This window comes from Dermacentor variabilis, chromosome 3 (genome assembly GCF_050947875.1).
Source record: "Dermacentor variabilis isolate Ectoservices chromosome 3, ASM5094787v1, whole genome shotgun sequence".
NCBI lineage: Eukaryota > Metazoa > Arthropoda > Arachnida > Ixodida > Ixodidae > Dermacentor > Dermacentor variabilis.
In genome coordinates this window covers 58,762,156-58,784,180 of record NC_134570.1, presented here as the reverse complement: position 1 = coordinate 58,784,180, position 22,025 = coordinate 58,762,156, and the positions used below count along the sequence as shown (strand labels likewise).

The window sequence follows — 22,025 nt, the reverse complement described above, 5'->3', positions numbered from 1 at the left end:
TGATGGCGAAGTGCCAAACATTCCTGATAGAGTGCTTCATGCACGCGCTTTACGTCATCGACGGGTCCGCGTCAGTGTGTTTCACATCACAGGGAACGCTACAGCTGCATACTTACCCAATATATGGGTGCTTATTGTCAAAAAGCTTTGTTTTTTTAATGTCCCATGTCAGCTGGCACAATTCTTCTTCTTGTATTGGATCACCGAAGGACGCTGACAATATCTGCACGATATATCGAAGTGCATCACCGAGTAACAAACAAAATCTTGCTAATTAAACTTTATTACTTTAGGTCACAGCATGGAATCTTCAACTTGTAACTGGTGAGGTTGCAAAGACTATTCAGTGGAACAAACTATAAAGGAAACGCATTCGCAAAGTGTGCGACGAAACGCAATTATTATTGTCCTGCAATGCAAGAAAAAAAACGCGTTTTTATGAACTTGTACAACAGTGTATCTCACCGTAAATTTGTCGCCGCTTATCTCAAAACTGGTGCTACTTTCAACATTTGTTCTAAATGGATTAAAAGGGCTCAACGATTCAAAAGTACCCTCGCTTTGACTGTATATCATAATGAATCGTGTCAGTGTTCCCGGGCTTCCATGCAGTCCCCAGCCAGGACACGAAAATCGCAGCCGATTATCACCTTTGAATTGCTCCGCACTGCGCTTAGGTTCTTTTTTCCTTTTTTTTATCCTTCTTTCTTTCTCACCTATTGTATCCCCTTGCCCCTCCCCCAGTACAGGGCAGCCAACCGGAGATAATCTCTGGTTAAGCTCCCTGTCTTTCCTTTGCCTATCTCTCTCTCTCTCTCTCTCTCTCTCTCTCTCTCTCTCCGCACTGTACCTCGAGAACTCACTGGGTTCGGTTAATGAATTGCTACATATTCCTTCAACTGTTTAGTTAAACATTGTTTAGCGAAATCTGTTTATTAGTCGCCTGTGCACGTTGAATTCCCGCACAAGTAATCCACCTCTTGGACAGGTCCAGCTGAATAATAAGTATCTGGCTATTTGCCACCAGCGATATTCAAAAATCATGTGAACTTTAATAGAAACACGTGGCAGTTCTACCGTTGTTTCGTTGAGAAAATTACATGCAGGTAGTGTGACTGAACCGTAAGTATATTTGCGATGCAGGACGCAACAGGCCAGACGAAGTGCGACCCTCACCTCACGTTAGTTCCCCACCTCCATTATCCGCCAACCCCGTTCTTTACACCCTAGATTCGAGCGAGCACAAGTTGATTTATTTCCCAGTTCCTATACGGAGCAGTACAGCGACATGACTCTAGTTCACTGTATCACGGTAGCGTGCTGCCTTTCATACGACGAGTTCCAGCGCTGCCACAAAGCATGCCGTAGTAGTAGTAATCCTTAGCGGGCTGTGTAGGGAAACTGTGGAACGAAGCGTGCTATGTTTGGGCCATGTCAAACCCGCTCCACCTCGAGATCGAAAAGCCAGGGAGGAGAGAAAAAGAACAGAAAAATCCATCTCAGATGCATGCCAATCTGAGCAACTAATGCATCAAAGACGGCGATGCTCTGTGTTCGACTTCTCACATTCTTCGAAAGTGTACTAAGCGTTTGTTTTTGTTGGTGTTTCTCGTGATGATTCATCACCGACGCCCTGGTGATGCGGCCGCTTCATGGCGTTCACTGAAGCGGCATTGCTGGACAACGTCATCAGCGCTCACCGCCACAGCCGTACAAACTCGCAGCTGGCCTCCAACATTGAGACGGTGAAGTGCTAAATTGAGAAGCAACAATCGCGAACTTCTGGTAAAAAAAAAAGAAACACGCATATAAGTTCTTGTCTATTCGAATAACATATACGTAGGGTGACTTTTATGCTATAAGAATTTAATAATACGCAAGGCACACGTTGCGTGGCATTTATACATCTGGTATCGACCGTGGCGTCGCACGCCATCCCATCGCCGCCGCGTGAAAAACCGTTGCGGAACTTCCATGTTCGCTCCCGCGAATTCCCCCCTCAACATTCGCTAGAAAGGTCCCAAAAATCACTTTGTCCTCGGCATTCAATTAAATGTCGCCTTGAACACAAGTACAGCCCCGGAAAAGCTCCGAGAACTACTGTCATCATTGCGCTGACAAGGCCGACGCGCATGCCCGCGGAATGCAACACAGTCGGTTCGCTGAGAGCGTCTCTCTTCAATTCAAATTCACCCCAATTAGCGCAATATTCTTTTCGGGAGCTTTGCGCAGCCATCCTCGCATGGGATGACCTGGAGACTCAATTGAGCCTCCTCGACCAGGCTCGTCGCGTGGCGGTGGCGACTGGAGTCCTGGACTGAGGACCAACACTCCGGCCCCGTTTGCCCTATTTTTCCTGAGAACTCTCTCTCTCTCTCGCTCTCTCCCATTACCTCACAGCCCGCTCCTACCTTGGTGACCTTCCTAACCTTAGAAGTGCCTCACCGGTGATTCAAACCCGCGGACAACTTTCTGTAGCAATAAAGGCAACAAAGCGGCGACAACCCAAGAATTCGAGCCATAGAAACGCAGTACACGGTCCTTTCACCTCTGAAAGAGAGACGAGCCTGCTGCAGCCCACTCACAACTTAATGATTGTTTTGTTAATGTAAATGACAGGCTAACTGTATAATAAAAGCTAGTTGTTTCTAGCTAACATGTTTTACCACTGGCTGAGCAGTGATATGCGGATCACGCATAAAATTTACCCTTGAAGTTCAGGGTTCATCCTGACGCCTGCGAAACAAACACTATCCGTACAGAGAAAATAGTTGTTCGAAAACACGCGAAGCCACTTGACGTCAGATAAATAAGCGAACCTAATTGGCTGGCGCCGTTGTTCACACTCGGTGAAGCCGAGTTTCTTCGCCGCTCGTCTATAGCGTTACCTAACCGTCTGTCGAGGCAAAGTTTTCCCAACCCCTGAACAATGCCCCAAATTTGTTTGCCTCTGTACTCGTGCGAGACCCGGGTGTCATTCATAAACTCGAGTTGGAGAACATTCATTTTTTTTCATGTACACTGTAATTTTTTTGACGTGGAAATGGCAAAGCTAATGTCGAGAAGACACCATTTACTCTTATGTTCGCGCCTTTCTTATGTTTATATAAGCCACGATTTATAGCCCGTGCGATACGTTGTATTGTGCTCAATGTTCATAACCCAACTGCACGCGTGCCTACGCGTGAATACGTGTTCTTGTAATCTATGCAAATTGCGGCCAAGTTGGACAGCGTAGGTATAACCTTTCAATTGTTGGGTTGTCCCCGACTTTTAGACGGGTCGAGCTTCTGCACTGCGTTACAGCGCCAAGTAGTCCGGCAGCTTTTAACAGCGCTTTTGGCTTCTAGGGGCGGATACTGAATCAACGTAGCTTCCAGGTGCGACGGTTTCGCATTTCCCTAAGCGCGAAATAGAAAACCAGAGAAATAAGTCAAATTTAAAACTAAGTAGTGCGTGCTGTCTTGTTTTGCCGTAGGTAACAAGATGCCAATGTTTTCACTTAGCCAGCCTAAATTGACGCGAAATAATGTGTGAGACTTTTTTCAATAGCATTTTTACTTTCTCCGATTTGGCTCCGTGGCTTTCCCTTTATTGCCACAGAAAACTGCCAGCAAGTACCTATAGTTCGTATGGTAGTGTATCGTATGGTATGGCCGTACACTCTAGGTATGGTGATAGTGTGAGTTGCCGCACTTGCGTGGCACGCACAGGGGCATTGACATACTCGTGTGTAAGTCGATGTACATTTAGTGTACACGTGTCAGTGTCCCCCATGTGTAATTTCAGCTACACAGCGACACTTAAACCGTATAGTCATTCTTAACCTGTTTGACACATTTACGATAAATCGAAGATATAGCCCTCATAAAAAGTCTCGTCACCTGCCAATGCTGCAGTAGCAGGTCAGAACATCGATTCAGGCCGATCTCTCGGCTTTTGGATCATAATAAATGTCTCACTTTCCCCCCTCCCTCTCTGCTCTTGCACGGACAGCGGAGATTTTTTATTTATTTTAGTTATATTTTTTTACAGGAGCAGGCAAGAGGAACAATAGTTTCAACACGAGTTTCTACGTGAACATGCCACAGTTGTGCGCCAGGAATTAAAACGCACTAATTTTTGCTTACAGAAGCATCGAGCGGGGCTTGTTATGGATCCGTGCATTTGTTTCAATCATCGATTGAATAAGGCGTCGTTAAAGGCCTGGTCCCTATTGGTTAAATTGCTTTATGCAAATTACCGCTTTGTGAGAAACCTCGCTTGAGATCGGCGCACGTCATTATCTCTCGTGTTTGTGCAGTTTCCCGCATCCATCGAATCTCCGCTTAAAGCGAACATTAGCGCCCGCATTATTCGTATTATTTGATGCCGTCGTAACCAGCGTCAGTCGTAGCCATTTGCTGCGAGTCACCAATAGGCATTAACTGTTCAGCGCTACCAAACGCACGTTAAGGGTAGTGTGTTCTGCGCTCACACACACACACACGCACACACACACATACGCACGTTAGCAAGCACAAGCTATCAATCCAATTATGCTCCCTCCGCGACGCTACTTTAATGGTCAAGCGTGTCGTTTACATAACGGCTCGAAAGTGTCTTTATACTTGCGCGAGACGATAACCGCACGGGGCATCAGTCTTCTCGGGCGTTCATTTCTTTGTACTTCACGTCGCGCGAAAATTCTAACCATATGCCGCACGTGCCCATGAAATGAGGCCATCCGGATGCTGCCTCTCAATATTCTCCACGATGCTTTTAAGGGACGCAAGCGCTATGTTTAAAGTTGCGCCTTATGTCTCTCCTAATTCGTCTTCTCCTTGTTAAGATCGCCGTAGTCGTATACGCTTGAAGATGCTCTATAAGCGGATTGCGCGGTGCTTACTTTCAATGCTTACGTTCCGAATGCAAAACATCAAAATAAAAGCAAGCCTTCAGCGTCTCAACTCTTGTTGCAAAAAGCGCGTTTCTCTTTATTATCTTCTTTTTCTTTCCTCCCAAACAGAATCCGAGCACATGGACCAGGATTATGCACATATACAGCGAATGTCTTTTTTTTTTTTTTTTGTCGTCGATGCCCGGAATCTTCTCTGTCTGCTATTCTTTTCGTTAGCTTTAGTCTGACATCGCCATGGCACGGCAGATAACGACGTACCAGACATTCAGTTGCAGCGTATGAAACGCTGCAAGTACAGCCGGATCTGTTGCCATTGCTGCATTGATGACTCACGCCAAGTCCTGCTGTATAGAATCTACGCATAAACTCACGGCTCTGAGGGGTCGCCTTGAACGAAACTGAATGATTAATTCAGGGTCTAGGGAGAACGAGGAATTGTAATCACGCATGTCTGAAGCGCCACCCATTCGACTTCAGAAATCACGCTTTAAGCGGACAATACTGTTTTGGTTCTTGAAAGCGGGGTCGATTACGCTGCTCTTAACAATGGGCTAAGCGATGAACTTCATCGGCACGCTCACTGCCGATAATGCAACTGTGACTCGGCAGCTACTGAAAGGTGATCTGGTTTCTGTGTCGACGTGGTTACGAATTCGAGAGAGAGAACAGATGAAATGGGAAGGGCAGGCAGATCAACAGAAAGACAAATATCCGGTTTGCTGCCCTACACTTGGAGAGTTGCAACAGTAGACAGAAAGGTGGAAAGGAGACAGAGCGAGAGAAACAAACGCGCGCCCAACCCACACACACGCATGCACACACACACGCATAAATATATGTATCGTCACTGCAGTTTCGGAAGACAGAAGTTCGCAGAAACGTGTAGGCTCGATCTGATCTGCAGTCGTCGAACAAGCAATGGCGCCGAAGCGAACGTTTCTACAAGTGAACATGTCTTCATCCCTTTGATGAAACTTGGTTCCAGTAGCATTCCTCGATCAGTTAGCACTGTTACCCGTCGTGGTTGCTTGAATAGCGGCTGATCGAATTCTGGGGTTTTACGTGACAAAACCACGATTTTATTGTGAGGCGCGCCCTAGTAAGGGGCCTTCCGGATTAATTTTGACCGCCATGGTATCTTTAACGTGGACCCAAAGCACGGGACACAGGCGTTTCTGCGCCCATCGAAATGCGGCCGCCGCGGCCGGGATTCGATCCTGCGACCTCGTCCTTAGCAGCGCAACAAACCATGGCCGCTAAGCCGCCGCGGCAGGTGCTAGCTCAGTGGCTAAGGCGGTCCGTTGCTGAGTACGAGGTCGCGGCATGAAATCCCGGCCGCGGCGGCCACATTTCGATGGGGGCAGAAGCGCCCGTGTCCCGTCCGTGCTTTGGGGGCACCTTACGGAATACCAGGTAGCCCAATTTAATCCAGAGTCCCCCAATAAGCCTTGTCTCAACATCACATCGTAGTTTGGGCACATAATTCCTCCAGAATATAATTTTAAATTAATTGTCACCTTCGCTCATCGCGGCAGTCTTGACAGAGAGCGTCGGTCATGTATAATGACCGACGCTCTCTGTCAATTATACGTAACCACCGAAAGTTGCGCGAATTTTCCCCAAATTTTATTCGCGCCGTCCCTTTCACTGTTGCGAACGTAACATTGTTGCGTGAGTATTCGTCGCGGCGAACCGGTCATCCGGTAAAAAACAAACGAAAACGAGAACATTGCTCATATGTGCAAAGAGCGTGCGCGCATGTGCAAGCGGGTAATATTTTCCTAGTCGCGACACAAATTAGTGCCGGCGCTGCATCAGATCACCTGTATACACGCCTGGCTCATATCACGCTGCCAAAAGGAGCAGCAAGACAACACTATGTACCGCTGGGAAAATTCCGTGCCTGGATCGGCCCGCAGACCCGCAGTGTTGCGCCCCGTGCTTTGCAAGGCCGTGTGTGTCGACCGAGGGGGGACGCTTCGTTCGCATGTATAGACGAGCCCGCTGTACCGCCGCACCGTGCTCCTAATGACTTAATTAGCGCGGGGCGGCCCTCAGCGGCCACCGCCCAGCGGCAATTAACAGCGCCGTCGTCTTTCGCGCACAACAGCCCACCCCCCCCCCCCCATCCTCCCCCGTTCTTCTCCCTATTCTCCTTTCAGGCCCCCTAGGCCTCTTATGCCCGCGCAGAGCAGGGCGACAGTTTGCACCAAACGCATACCTCCCTCACCCCCACGTCTCTGCTTGTTCTTCCCTCCTCCTTCAATTCAACGCCTCTCTTTCTCTCAATTTCTCTCTCTCTCTCTCTCTCTCTCTCTCTCTCTCTCTCGTCCCTCTCACCCGAGTTTCCGGCCCCCAAGTCGTGCAGCCCTAAACGCACTTCGTCTCGGGCTGTCTTCGTCGTTGTTCGTCTTTGTTGCTAGTTGTTGTTTCTTTTTCACATTTCCGAACTGTTATTTTTCCTCCCTTTGTTGCAGTCATTTTTCTTTCACTATTTAACATTTTTCCAGCCTCCGCTCTCGCGTTTAAGTTCGGCCGACTCGACATTTTGCAATCAGGGTAAGACTTGTCCCGGAGAAATTGGCTGCCCTAGCAGTAGCGCTAACGGTGAGAGACTGCGCGATGTCCCTCTGTTTCTCGGCCTCCGAGTGGAATTTGTACTGAAGAGCGAGCTGTTTCCGACCGACGCCTTAGGAGTGATCTAACAAGGAGAATAAGAAACAGGGAAGCTATACTATCGTTTCGAAGTTGCTTTTATATTTATTTGTGTTATTATGTTTTTTTTTCTTGGAAGTGCCTCGGAAGAGGAACGCCTATAGCTGTGGTCTCTTCATTTTCCTGTGTCTCGGACGTTTTTCGACATCAGAGGCTGTGCAAAGGGCACAGCATCATCCTCCGGGATGGGGGATAGGAATCCCAACCAAGCGTTTGACCGTGGTCGTCCACCACTGGCTGCATCGAAGACAAGGGACCGCACTGGCTTTTCCACTATCGCCCTTGAATCTTCCGACAGCTCAACGGTTGAAGAAATGGAATCGGATCCAGTATCTTTACATATGGCTCATCTACACCCTGATTCCGTAATGTCTTCATGACTGCTGAGGTTTCGACTGAATCAAACGCTTTTTCGTAATCAATGAAGGCTATATATAAGGTTTGGTTATATAACGATTTCACACTTGCCGTGGGTCGCCGTTTGAAGAGAAAACTCAGGAGGACATCAACAGACAGTGAATCGTTGCCGAGGCAGGACGCTGGTAAGCAATCATTCACTGTTGCTTACGTCCCTACCACAGCTAACGACGATCTGAATACCTTGAAGAGGCAGAGCTTAACAGAGTACTTTGAGCGAATTGCGCCAGGCCAAGTCAGCGAGATCAGAATTAACGCACGGAGGAACATCCTTTCGGTTGACGCAAACAACAAGTCAATTCTGGATACGCTGAAGGCTGCCACACTGCTGGGAAACATCCCAGTGCGCTCCTTCTTTGCGTATGGAAAAGGAACCTCGACTGGCGTTACTTCTGACGTGGACAAAGAAATCGCAGACACTGACCTCGAGAGGCTTTTGAATTCCACCGCACCAATAGTGCAGATTCACCGCTTCGGTCAATCCCGGTGTATTAAAATAGTCTTTGACTCTGAAACATTACCTGACTACGTAAAAGTAGGGTACGTAAGACACCGTGTGCGCCCTGACGTGCCAAAACTGGTGCAGTGTCGGAAGTGTTTCAAAATAGGACACGTAAGCGCAGCTTGCAAGGGCGGCGTAACATGCCAACGGTGTGGAAGAGCCCATCAAAATCATAGCTGCGATGCTACTGCCCTAAAATGTCCTAATTGCGCCGGTCCACATGAAGCGACATCAAAACACTGCCAGAAAATCAAGGACGAAATGTCAGTGCTTCGAAAGATGGTGCGGGACAACCACACTCACAGACAGGCTGCTACATCGATACGCCGCCGCAGACGCCGATCGCGACACAGACGACAGCAAGACAAGAGTACTTCCCGTACAGATGGACCATCGGCCGCATGGCAAACTCCTCGCTTGCCAAGTTTGCTTCTGCGATCAAGATGCGGGCCCGGCGTACCTTCTTCGGCAGCAGCACGTGGAACACATGCGCTGCATAAAACGGCGCTTCCGCCGACCGACTCTGACATTGACTGGCCGTCGCTCCCACCCAAACAAACAGGCATAAATGCGTCGGGTGATGTGTCTACAAAGGTGGTTGAGAATGATAAGACAGAAAATGAAAATGTACGAAGTATGCTGAAACACCTGATAACTACGATGCGTTCACTTCTCTGCGGACTACAGACGCCGGTTGCTAAGACCGCGCTACATGTTCTAGACGCTTTAGAACCGCTCCTCGCGGCTCTATAAGAAGACATCATGGCGCTCTCTTTGAAAACCAATTACGAAGATCTGCAATAATGCAGTGGAATGACAGAGGCCTACGAGGCCGCCTCGCAGACTTTCGGCAATGGATGTTCAAATACCAGTTTCCAGTGGCTGTAATATGTGAATCAAACATGACGTCTTTACTACGCGTATCTGGATATGTGCCACTGTGGTCAAGAAATGATCACAATTTAGGCAAAGTGCTCACTTTTGTTCGTCGGAACTTAACGTGCCTTCGTAAAGACATTCCTGCACACGCTTCCAACGAGTACGTTTGCATAACGCTGAAGTACAAGCGGCGCACATTCTCAGTAATTGGCGGATATATACCCCCAACGTCGAGCATAGACTGTTCATATTTGCTGTCCATACTGAAAGCTTGTCCAGGTCGCCACATAGTCATCGGTGACTTTAATGCCCACCATCCCATGTGGGGCTCTGGTTCGACGAACGCCCGCGGTAGAGACTTGGCTGACTTCATGCTTAGTCAACGCTTGATGGTGATCAATGATGGCTCGCCAACATACTTTCGAGGCTCTTACTACAGCAGTTGTCTTGACATTGCGTTTGTTTCAAAAAGCCTGCTGTCTGCTACACGATGGTGTACTGATCTCGACAACCATAAAAGTGACCCCCTACTAACATATATTCAGTTGAAATGGTTACATCCCCCAGCTCCGCACACTGTGCGTTCTATCGATTGGCCAACATTTCGAGAATCTGTGACCACCGCATGTCAAGCCATCCAAGCACCATCCAATATTGAAGATTTCGTCGCGACAACTTTACGTGACACAACAAAACACCTCAGCGCACCTTCACCTAGATCACCTATTGATGACCAGTACGAGCGTCTTCGCGCGATACGGCGTCGAGCAGAACGGAAATACAGAAGGACCAAATCACCATTAGACGTCACTGCATCACGCCGGGCTCAGCGTCATGTCCTGCGCCACCTTGACAAGCTTGACAAACAATGCTGGAGATCATTCTGTGGCTCTCTGGATCCGAGAAACCCTCTCTCTAGAATTTGGAAAATAGTACGAAGCCTTCGCTCGCCTCCACAACAGATTGACCCGTTCAGCGTTGTGGCCATACGGCAAGGCCGGCGTGAAGTTGAGGTCGTCGATGACTTCTGAAAATTACTTGTGAGCCCTTCAAACGATACACCAACGCATTCACGACTGACTTTCCCATCATCTAATGATCACCGTCTGGACGCGCCTTTTACTATGCACGAGCTCGACGCTGCGATATCTACTTCCCGCCGGTCAACTTGTCCAGGACCAGACGGAATTACGTACTCCGCGATTTGTCATGCATCTTGGAGTAGAAGCTCGAGAAATTGTCCTGACGCTCCACAACTCTACGTGGGACACAGCAACTGTGCCTAATCACTGGAAGTGCAGTCGTTTTGTGGCTTTGCTAAAACCTGGGAAATGCCCACATGATCTCTCACATTATCGGCCAATAGCCTTGGCAAGCTGTGTCGGTAAAGTGATGGAGCGGATGGTACTGAGCAGACTGGAATGGCTACTCGAGAAAAGTGATGGACTTCCTGATTTCATTAATGGATTCAGAAGAGGCCGATCATCCATTGACGGTGTGATCGACCTAGTATCCTCTGTTCAACAGGAAAAGAGACGCCATCGCCTGGTATGCGCAATATTTCTGGATATCAAAAGTGCCTACGACAACGTCTTCCACCATTCGATTCTTCAGGCGCTTGAAGATATTGGTGTTGGTGGCCGGATGTATGCATGGCTGCAGAGTTACCTCAGTGGCCGCACAATTTTCATGTCCACTTCGGATGGCGAGACTGATAGACATGATGTTCGCAGGGGTGTTCCGCAGGGTGGTGTCCTTAGCCCAATATTGTTCAATATCATACTGGTGGGCCTTGCAGGCGAGCTAGCTGAAACAGCGCGTATCAGTATGTACGCGGATGATATTTGTATCTGGTCATCTGGGGTCACACGTCCACAAGTGCGTGCAAGGCTTCAACGTACGGCTACCATTACGGCGAAGTAGTTGCGCCGTAGAGGCCTGCAACTCACAGCAACTAAGTGTGCAGTCATGGCATTCACGCGCAAATCAATGTCACATTATCCAATCGTTGTCGACGGAACGGCGCTCCCTTAAGTCACCCACCAGAGATTTCTTGGCGTGATAATAGACCGCAGTGTTTCTTGGACCAAACATGTTACTGCGCTTAGGGCTAAACTGACCAACTTCATACACGTTCTTCGTGTAATATCAGGACTGAGATGGGGCCCCTCTGAGCGAAGTTTGCTCCAAGCGTACCAGGCACTTTTTGTGGGCTACATACGCTACAGCATGTCTGTGTTATCTAACATGGGGTCATCTTGTATACGCACGCTGGAGAGCCTTCAGGCACAAGCACTACGGATATGTCTTGGCTTGCCACGCTGCACGTCAACTAAGGGCACAATAGCGGAAGCAAGGGCTTGTCCAATCGACATATACAGGTCTTGTGAACCTGTGCGAACCTATCTTCGCCTGCTAACCAGACACTCACACCATCCACTGTCAACACTTCCAAGCATCAACCTTGATTGTGTTTTTTCTAAAGCTATTGCATGTCACGCAAGCATTATACCTGCAAGATTCCAGGCCACCGATGTCCCCGCGACACCTCCATGGACATTGCCAAGACCGCTAGTGAGGCTTCAGATACCCGGAATTATGAAGAAATCTCACGTTTCCTCCATTGGCTTGAAGCAGGTCACCCTGTCCCCTATATTTACATTATATAGTGGGACTGCACAAGTATATACCGATGGTTCGGTCACGCCATCTGCCACAACAGCCGCATTTGTCATCCCACAACTCGGAATTACTCGACGATTTCGATTACACTACAAATCGACATCTACGGCTGCGGAACTTGCGGGAATACGCGAGGCTGTCCTTTTTATGAGAACAAAGACACCCGATAAATGGACGATATTGTGCGATGCCAAATCAGCGCTACAGGCCCTAAAATACTTTTTAAAGACAGGACCATACTATCTGCTTGTGCTGGAAATCGTCGAACTTCATCACACTGCCGAGTTAAGTGGCCACGTGATCACCTTTCAATGGGTGCCTAGCCATTGTGGTGTTTTTGCAATGAACTCGCTGACAGTGAGGCAAGATCGGCCTCCTCTTCCTCTGATGAAGTACGGATTGCCTACTCGCGACCTGACACCTACTCCATGATCAAGGCACTCATGCAGGACCTTACAAAGGCTTACAGAGCCCACTATGACCACATTCACAGACGTCTACATATGATTGACCCAGAAGGTAAATTCTGTTTGCCCCCGAAGCTTACACGGAGCAAAACATCATTGCTACACAGGATTCGGCTCGGCGTTGCTTTCACCCGTCGCTACGCACACCTCATCGGCCAATCGAACAGCCCTGTCTGTGAACACTGCCAGATGCCCGAAACATTGCAACACGTACTGTGCGACTGCCCAGCATATATGCTGGAGCGAAGGACGTTAGACAGTTTCCTAGCCAGCGTTGGCAGACAACTACTGTCGAAGGAAGCTATCCTCGGCCCATGGCCTGACACTGCAATTTCAATGCGTGCAACAAAAGTATTGTTGAAGTTTCTGCAGGACACCAAGCTCGACGAGCGATTCTAGCGAGACAACTGTCTCATGTACATAAGCACTCACCACTTCGCTTATCATCATCATCCATCCCAGTACTTTCCCTCCCCTTCCCTCTTCCCCAGTGCAGAGTAGCAGACTAGAGCGAACTAGCTCAGGTCGACTTCTCTGTCTTTCCTATAAATAAATTCTATGCATTCATAATTTTTTTTCTTTTTTTGCTTACCTTAAGAGCGTGCTGGCTTGGGCTAGTTACTCTGTTAATCTGTTAATACGTGTAAATTGTCTTGTTTCCTATTATTTTTTCTTTCGCCTAGTAATATCAATGTTACAAACGTCGCGCCACATTGTGTCAGCGCTTTTTCGGTACAATTCATGTACCTTGTTTAACATAATTTCTGGAGTTTTGCTCGAGAAAAACACTATTGGATTATGAGGAACGCCGTGGGAGGGAACTCCGAGGCGCGGGATCGAATCCCAGCCACGGCGGCCACGTTTCAACAGCGGCGAAGTGCAAAAACAACCGTGTACTTAGATTTAGGTGCACGTTAAAGAACCCCAGTAGGTCAAAATTTCCGGAGTCCCCCACTACGGCGTGCCTCATAATCAAAAAGTCGTTTTGGCACGTGAAACCTCATAATTTAATTCTTAGAGTCAGCGGAGGAGGAACTACGCATGCGCAGAGCGCCGAAGAAGAGAGGGTAGCGGCAGACCGTCGTGCCCGAGGCTATTCGAGTGCAAATCACGATGACAGATTTACGTGTGCCGACAACGCGGTCGCCAATGGAAGCGCGTGCTGTTATGCAGTATGAATGGGCACACGTTCCCTGCGTTTAAAGCCACACACTCAGGACGTCACTTTCAAACAACGCTGTTGTGGAGAAGGCTGCGCGACAATTCCTTGCTTCGCAGGGCACCGAGTTTTTACCAGAGTGGTTTCTTCAGTTTGCACGCTACGAAAAATGTCTTAATGTCGGTAGCCACTATGTGCAAAAATAATGCAAGTTGTATAATTCACGATTCCATGGTGTATATTTTTTTCTTCTTTTTTGGCAATAAAGTTCCCGTGTGAAAATAGATGACGAAATATCCTTTCGGAACGTCTCTTGTATACAGCGCAAGTTTACGAGGCAACATCACATGAATTATTACCAGTCACTATTGTTACCATTATAAAGAAGGATAGAATATTTGATTCCAGCAAATTCGAACAACCAGCTGTACTGAAATTCAGCCGTGACAAACGCAGCAGTACGTAGTACGCTCGCCCGGGTGCGAACATACACGCCCTTAAAAAAAAAAAGGTATATCGACATAGCGTGAGACGTCGATATACTTTGTGAGACGTCGACATACATAAGTCGATAAGTGCTTTCGAGCTGTCCACAGCAATCGTGCTGCAGCGACAAGATAACATTCTTGTGTGAATCTGTTGTATTTGCAACCAAAAGAGCCCGCGGATTGCACTTTATTTTTGCCGGCTGGCAATTTACATCGAGAGCTGCAAAAGTACGTTTACCGACCGCGGTAGCCCCGTGGCTATGGCATTGTGCTGCTGAGATGGAGGTCGTGGGTTCGATCCCCGCAGCGGCCGTGGCTGTATTTCAATGGGGCGAAATGGAAATACGCTCGTTTACGGAGATATATGGGTCACGTTAAAGAACCCCAGATGGTCAAAAACAATTTGGAGTCCCCCTCTACGGCGTGCCTCCTAACCCGATCGTGGTTCTGGCACGTAATACCACGGATTTGAATTAAATAAGAGCTATTTGACCCCAAAAGGCGTGCTCGGCGCTTGTTGCTGCCGGAGAGCATAAAGCTAAGTGACGTTGCTTTGCTGGGCGAAATTTTTTGCCGTTCGCTGTCGAGTCACAAACGGGGGTTAACGAGCAGACGGATCGACAAATATATCCCCTGCGAACGCATCATACCTTCACCCACGCACAGTGACACACACACACACCACGCACAAACATAAACACGCGTACACTTCCAAGCACGGCCACACAAACCATCGCCATTGAAGGAACGTGCAAAGAAAGAAATTACGCATTCCTTTCCGCCGAGACGAGAACACTGTGTAACAACCGCACAGGAGTGGTGCGTTGCTTCATCAAATCCCCGCATAACGAGGTCTGGCGGAGAAGCAGGAACCACATCGATCCCCGCCTCGTCTCTACATGGCCGTTGCGAGATGGCTTGACGGCGCCGAGCCGCGTGTATCGAAAATTGTACCCGTCCGCACCAGGGCCACCCCCCGCCCCCCTCCCGAAACGCGCGCGCAATCAAGATCGATAGGGAGAACGCGGACCATGCTTTCGGATAACGCGCTTGGCGGAATAGGATGTATTGTTCCGGAAAGAACAGCTTGTCGTCCTCTCCTTTGTCGGTTTCTGCTCCCCTGCGTTGGTGCGCTGCTTTTGTTTCGGTGTTGTGTCAGTACGCGTTAGCGAAAGCAGAGTCGTTCCCCTGCGAGGAAGGCCAACGCGGTGACACCAACGTGCATAACGGCATGCTTGCTTATCGCGAACAGATTGCGGTATGCGAACGTCACAGTGGCAAAATAAAACATGATCGGTAACTTCGATCTCAATGAAGGAATACGGAACCAAAGGGTTAATTATTATTGTTTCACTGAAACGACTTCAGAAATTAGGCAATTCACAAACGTGCGCGTTGAGAAATAGCTTTTTTTTTTTTTCAACGAAACCCTAAGAGTTTTGACTGGTGGCACGCCTACCACGTCACTCCAGATGGGCAAGGGTGAAGAAATGAAATGAAGCACATTTGGCTAGCGGTGGCTTCTGTGCTTGTGTTTCGGATGCTGCACAACAATTTCGATACTGTAGCTAACGAAGGCAGCGGTGTGTGTGCAGTGCGAGGAAGAAGTACTTAAACATGATTCCTGTTTCCACTATGAGGGCTTGCTGCTGTCGCAGTAAACGAGCGGAGAGCCGAAGAAATCGCTGAATACGGCTGATGTTTTCTTTTCCCCCCTTTTGGTATAGGAAACATATCTGCACATTGGTGTTCACGAGGCTTTTTACTTTTCTCTCGGCACTATTATAGCAGCGGGCTCTTACAGCCAATTTCAGTGACAGCTCCTGGCACCCAGGAGTCGTTCGAATAAAACGCAAAGACGTTCTCTTCGAGGAGCCTTCGATTCCGAGAACGCTCCCGCCGCTGTTCCCCTATTGGATTTCGCTTCGATGGCCTGAGTCTTGCGCGGGCTCCTGCGTCCGTTACAGGCGCTCAACGTGGAAAAAAAAAAAGGGGGGGGGGGGGGTTCAACGAAAAGTAAAATAGTCTCAGTTCCGTGCGAGTCCTCGAGGCTCCGAGGCCTTTTAAGCTAACCATGCTCCTTCCAACGCGCGCCCGTCGCTGCCTCGCGGGAGTGACACAGGCCTCCCGTCTCCTTCTCGGAGCAGTTCCCAGAAACACCTGTGCTGTAATGGCAAAAATGAGCATCCCTTCGGCACACACGCCGTGTACACGCGGCCCCGGTAAGATGATGCGGGGTTTAAAGGAGCTGCAGAGGTTGTTCTATCTGACAAAAAAAAAAGAAAAAAAAAAGACGAATGAGGCAGATTCCACACCTGCTGAGAAACGAGCATGCGTGGGTTTATCGACCAGTTGGCCCTCACCCAAAAAGATCACGTACTCGTGACGCCTGCGGCAGAAAGGATGTTCCACATCCGCCGCCAAGGTTTATGAGTGGTGGCGCTGGCTAACACTCCCAGGATTCTAGCAGGAAACATAAATACCCAAGGAAATGGACGAGCAGACGGCACCGCGGTAGCGCAATTGGTAGAGCATCGCACGCGTAATGCGAAGACGAGGGATCGTTCCCCGCCTGCGGCAAGCTTCTTTTTTTTTCATCCACAGTCATTTCCATTATCTTTATTCTATTTTTAATTCATTGAGTAAGAACAAGTGATTTCCCCACGAATCTGAATCTACATGTATAAAACTCACGCGTAGCAAAAAAAAAAGAAAAAAAAGAAATACATGCTGTGGGCTTTGTGGGGTTAAAACGGGTCTTCGGTCGACTGACTATGGTACTGCTGCGCTTCTTGCAGACGGCATTTACCACACGGTGGACATCCTGGATACGGCGGGTTCCCATCACTTCCCGGCCATGCGCGAGCTCAGCATCCGCTCGGGTCGGGGTTTCGTGCTCGTCTTCTCCCTCGACAGCATGCAGTCCTTCCACGAGGCGGCCCAGCTGTGGCATCTCATCGCCAAGATTCGAGGTACGTGTGTAGAGCGGACTATCTCTTGCCATCGAACCTGTGTTCGGAGCAAGGGGACCGGTTCTCGATAACCTCGATGCCCCTCGCCATCTGCCGGCAAGGACCGCCGGCTCAGAGCTGCAAGGGTTCGTGACGGGAAGGATACGGGGCGTTCTGAACGTGGATGGTATGCCTTTCTTTTTTCTCTCTTTTTTTTTTTGCTCGTTCTCCAATTCCCGTAACTCGCCTCGTCACGACCAATGGTAAGTGGTAAAAAAAAAAACACTCCGCTTTGGCATTTGTCGACAGAAACGTCCGGCAGTAGCGTAGGGACTGAACTAACACTGAGATCGAGATTCTGGCGTCGTCATTTGTTCTGTGGACAGATCACTAGAAGTAGGTGGCCTGACGCCGGTTATAGGAGGCAGTAACTAAAGGGAAGCTAGTTTAGAGTGTCAGTTGTCAGCGCACGGGAAGTCAGTCGCCGGTATTATAACGGCTTATGAGAATGCGCTGCCAAGGAGTAAGAGAGTTAATGCGATGAACAATACGGTTGGCTTTATTCGAGCGTTTAGGTAAAGTCCTTCGATTAAACTGCAATTTTTTTATTATCTTCCCGGCTTCGTGATCCCCAGCGATTGCTCTCCTCCCTCGGAGCTCCACGGTTCTCAGTGATTGGTCTCCTCTGAGATAAGTGAATCTAAACGATTGGTTCCGGTTTTTATTTGCTTTTTTTATGTCCTTTTTTTTTTCTTGCAGCGCGCCTTCCCGCTCAACTCTTCGTCCTCGTCGACATTTTTTCCTCCTTTCCTCATGTCACTGCATTCATGTTCCCGTACTTCATTCCGTACTTCATTCATCACGCCTTCCAGCCTTCGTGAGTAATTATCAGCGCGAAACAGGGAAGGAACAGAACACATGCGCTTAACACAGCGCACGCGCTCTGGCGCTTTCTGTTTCGCGCGGATATTCATTCAAAAAGGCAGTGTCAGACAACCATCTTTCTAACCTGCACGTGTGTGCCACGCACGAACCGTCGATACTAGGACAGCGCTGTGGCGGTGGTCTCTACGGGAATGCACCTGGAATATCTGTATAATTGCTTACTGCTGTCGCAATTATACAAAAAAAAAATGCACGCAGAAACCCCTCTGAGAGTTGTCTAAGTATGGATAAGCGACACCCGCTCATCTCCACGCAGCCTGGTGTCATTATCAATCCAGGGTGTGGATCCAGGGTGTATAAACGGACGTGCATAAGATGTGGTTCATTCCACTCTGATGTAGTGCATTGGCGTAGCTAGCAAGTAGGGGGAGCTAGCATCCTTGCAGCATCTGTCCTAGACAGCGGGATCGAGAGACGGTTCTCTTCTACGTGAACCGAACGAGCAGCTTGATCGGCACGTTCACTGCCGATGATACTACAGGGACTTGGCAGCCACTGAAAAATTATTTCATGTCCTTTCTCAGTCAGGTGGTGTATGGCCTAAGTGTCCCGAGTAACCAACCGGACACTTAATCTGGTTAATCTCTCTGCCTTTCAGCTCTTGTTTTCTTCCCGTGAGATCAAGTAAGCGCAGCCCCTGCCCTCATTATGGAGGTAGTAGAGGTTGAGGGCACGGAAATAGCCCCCGAAGAAGTTACCGTTGAGGCAGGGTGGCTTGTCAGCCACCGTAAGCAACGACAGACTACGCAGGCATCATCCCTACCCATACATGGCTCCCTCCGTGCAACAGCAAGCGCACGCACCAAGAGTACCCAGCAGTCCGCACTACGCCCACGCGCACCACGGCAACCACGACTTCCGAAGAACGATATCAAGATCGTCATACGCCCAAGAGACGGTTTCAACGTGTCCAAACTAGGAGACGCCCAGATACGCGACTCAATACTACAGATCACGGGCATTACAACCAAAGAAGCAGAGGACGACATTTACCGCTCATGCACGGATAATAACGTCATTGTAGTTAGCACGCCAATCATGTCTAACGCCGAAAAATACTGCCGCATCCGCAGCCTCCCCATCGGAGCAGTCCGCTACGCAGCCACAGCATACGTCACACCGCCGGAGGACACAGCCAAAGGAGTCATACATAACATCCCTGCATATGACACAGAAGAAGACATTACCAACAGTCTCGTTTACAAGAAGAACCCTACGATTCTGCAGGCCCGACGAATGGGCAGTACTAATTCAGTGCTCATCGTATTCGACGGAAAGCAAGTACCGTACCATGTCTACTACCGCGGAGCAGAATACAAATGCTATCTACATAAGAAGCGCATCGAGGTCTGCGACATCTGCGGGACCGTCGGCCACAGGGCCGATGTATGCCCCACTCCAACCCAGAAGAAATGCAAGAGCTGTGACACAGTAAATCCACCGGATGATCACCCCTGTCACCCTTGCTGCGCGCTCTGCGGCAAAGGCCACCCGACTGGCGATAAGTCCTGCCATCGCCGCTTCCAGACACCACACCTCCTACTCCAACGACGATGGCAACGCCTACGACTGGGACAGCAAGGAGCGGACCAGGAGACGGGGTCATCGACTTCAGCAAATGGAGACTCAGCTCTGCCAACACCGAAGCCGACACCACAACCGCAGGCTCCCGAACGCAGCAACTCACGCGGACGCAGTCGGTCTCGTGGACGCAGCCGCTCCCGAGGTCGCAGTCAGTCACAAGGACGCAGTCACTCCCGGAGCGGACCGGATTCAACACCACCGCAGCAGCAAGGAAACGCAAGCCTTCGAACGACAACAGTTAAAGTGCAAGACACACCCCCCAAGGTAAGCTGGGCCAGCATTGTCTCCCACACAGGTCACACCTCACAACCTATAACAACCCCAGTGAACACAGTTAGCGACGGTACCATGCACAGCTTCATGCATGAGCTCCGATCCTTACGTGCTGAGATACAAGACCTCAAGACAGAAAACGCTAAGCTCAAATCACAACTTGCAGACACACAACCCAAACACTTACCATCAAATGCAGACATCCTTCCTGTCCCTGCAATAGATTGCCCGCACACCACCCAACAACCAACCCCGCACAAGCGCAAAGCTCTCGAACCAATCTCAACAGCGGCACCACCAGCATACACTTCAGAAGGAAATGTCAACTGTGAGGCCCTCACTGAGCTGCAACAGCGGATAGAACGCAACCTGAACGAAGCAATAGACTGTAAGCTTGCCACGTTACTCGACGCCTCCATTGCAAATGCTCTCGAACGCGCAATGGACAACCTCCTTACTGCGAAACTAGAAACGCTACTACTGCCCAGAATTGAGCAAGCCTTTGCGGCAAGAGAACAACAGCGACAGGAAAACATGGACGACACGCGCAAAGTGTTTCAAGACATGGTCGCGACTCTGGCTCAAAATCACAACACCCGTTTGACAGAATTGGAAAACACCCTACTCCGTCCCAGAGCAGGTCCCCTAAAGAAGCCGTACTCGCGTCCCGACAAAGATGGCTGCGAGTAATCCAGAACGTGCTACCTACTGCATTTGGCAGTGGAACTGCCGGGGCTTCCGGCGAAAACGAGCACACTTAGAGCAATATATTACCTCTCTCGCACCACATACTTCCCCCGATGTTATCGCATTACAAGAGACCGGAGTAGCGGCTAAGCTGTCGGGATACGCGGCATACACCGCAGTTTGCGATGACAACCGCAGGCCCCAAGTAACCACACTAGTTAAGCGAAACATTCCGGTTATACAGCATCACACAGGCATTGATACAGCAGCCCACATTTTCCTGGAGATCATCCCGTCTGCAAGGCGCAAGCAGCAGAGTCTCTTCATCCTCAATGTGTACAGCAGCCCCAAACAACAACATAGGTTTCTACGACTTTTCACCAAAGCAGATCAAGTAGCTAGGGGAGCCCCCCTGCTCATCGTAGGGGACCTAAACGCCCCTGCGGTGGCATGGGGATACCCAATGGACCGCCGAAAGGGAAGACAACTATGGCTTGACGGACAGAATCTAGGTCTTACTCTTGTCACGGATCCAACTTGTCCCACCCGTATGGGAAACAGCGTTAGCAGAGACACTACTCCGGACTTAACATTCGCAAAACGAATTCCACAAGCAGACTGGATCAACACACAAGACAACTTGGGCAGCGATCACTATTTAATCCAAACAAAAGTTCCAGCGGGCCCGCGAAAGCCTAAGGGCCGTCAACTCCGCATAACGAACTGGGACGCTTTCCGGCAGGCCAGAGCCCTCACCTCTTTCTCGGGTACCCAACCCCCTTTCGAAGATTGGGTCGCATCCTTGCTGCAAGACGCGAGCGAAGCCACTAAATTGGTGCCTGAGGAAGCTAATCTGCAGGAGGCAGATAGCAAGTTACTGCATATGTGGGAAGCCCTCGCCAGTCTGCAACGCAGATACAAACACAACAAGCTCAACCGAACGCTCAGGAAACGTATTAGTACTCTCACCCTTCACATCGAAGACTACGCACGACAACTTACTCGTCAAAATTGGCACAGCACATGCGACAGCATGGAGCGGCAACCAAACCTGCCCAAAACGTGGAATATCCTCCGTTACCTCCTCGATCCGGCCAACAGCAAGAACACACAACAGCACAACTTGCAAAAAATTATTCACACCCATCCGGGCACGGACGCACAAGTTCTTCAAGAGCTGATAGACCGATACATAGGACCTCAACCTACTACACCCGCTCCAGCATACACAGGCACCGCTAACGACCACCTGGACGCGCCCATACAAGCAGCAGAAGTGCGGGAAGCCATCCTCGCACTCCGCCCTAACTCGGCCCCGGGACCTGATGGCGTTACTAATAAAATGCTTCGCAACCTAGATGAGGATTCTATACTAG

At 49.4% G+C, this 22,025-nt stretch overlaps 2 protein-coding genes across 2 annotated transcripts in view; both read left to right on the top strand.

The window, feature by feature from the left end:
• LOC142575709 (ras-related protein Rap-1b-like) overlaps positions 1–22,025 on the top strand; it is a 138,453-nt gene that overhangs the window by 76,188 nt on the left and 40,240 nt on the right. The window contains exon 2 of the mRNA XM_075685274.1: positions 17,008–17,181. Coding sequence (XP_075541389.1) covers positions 17,008–17,181 — 174 coding nt within the window. The remainder of the gene's footprint in view (positions 1–17,007; positions 17,182–22,025) is intronic.
• LOC142573800 (uncharacterized) lies at positions 18,754–20,652 on the top strand. Its single transcript, XM_075683052.1, has one exon. It carries the CDS (start codon positions 18,754–18,756, stop codon positions 20,650–20,652), a length of 1,899 nt encoding a protein of 632 aa, XP_075539167.1.

What these genes read in the sequence shown, in the direction of transcription:
- LOC142573800 (XM_075683052.1), top strand. Translation starts at nt 18,754, where the DNA reads ATGGAGGTAGTAGAGGTTGAGGGCACGGAAATAGCCCCCGAAGAAGTT.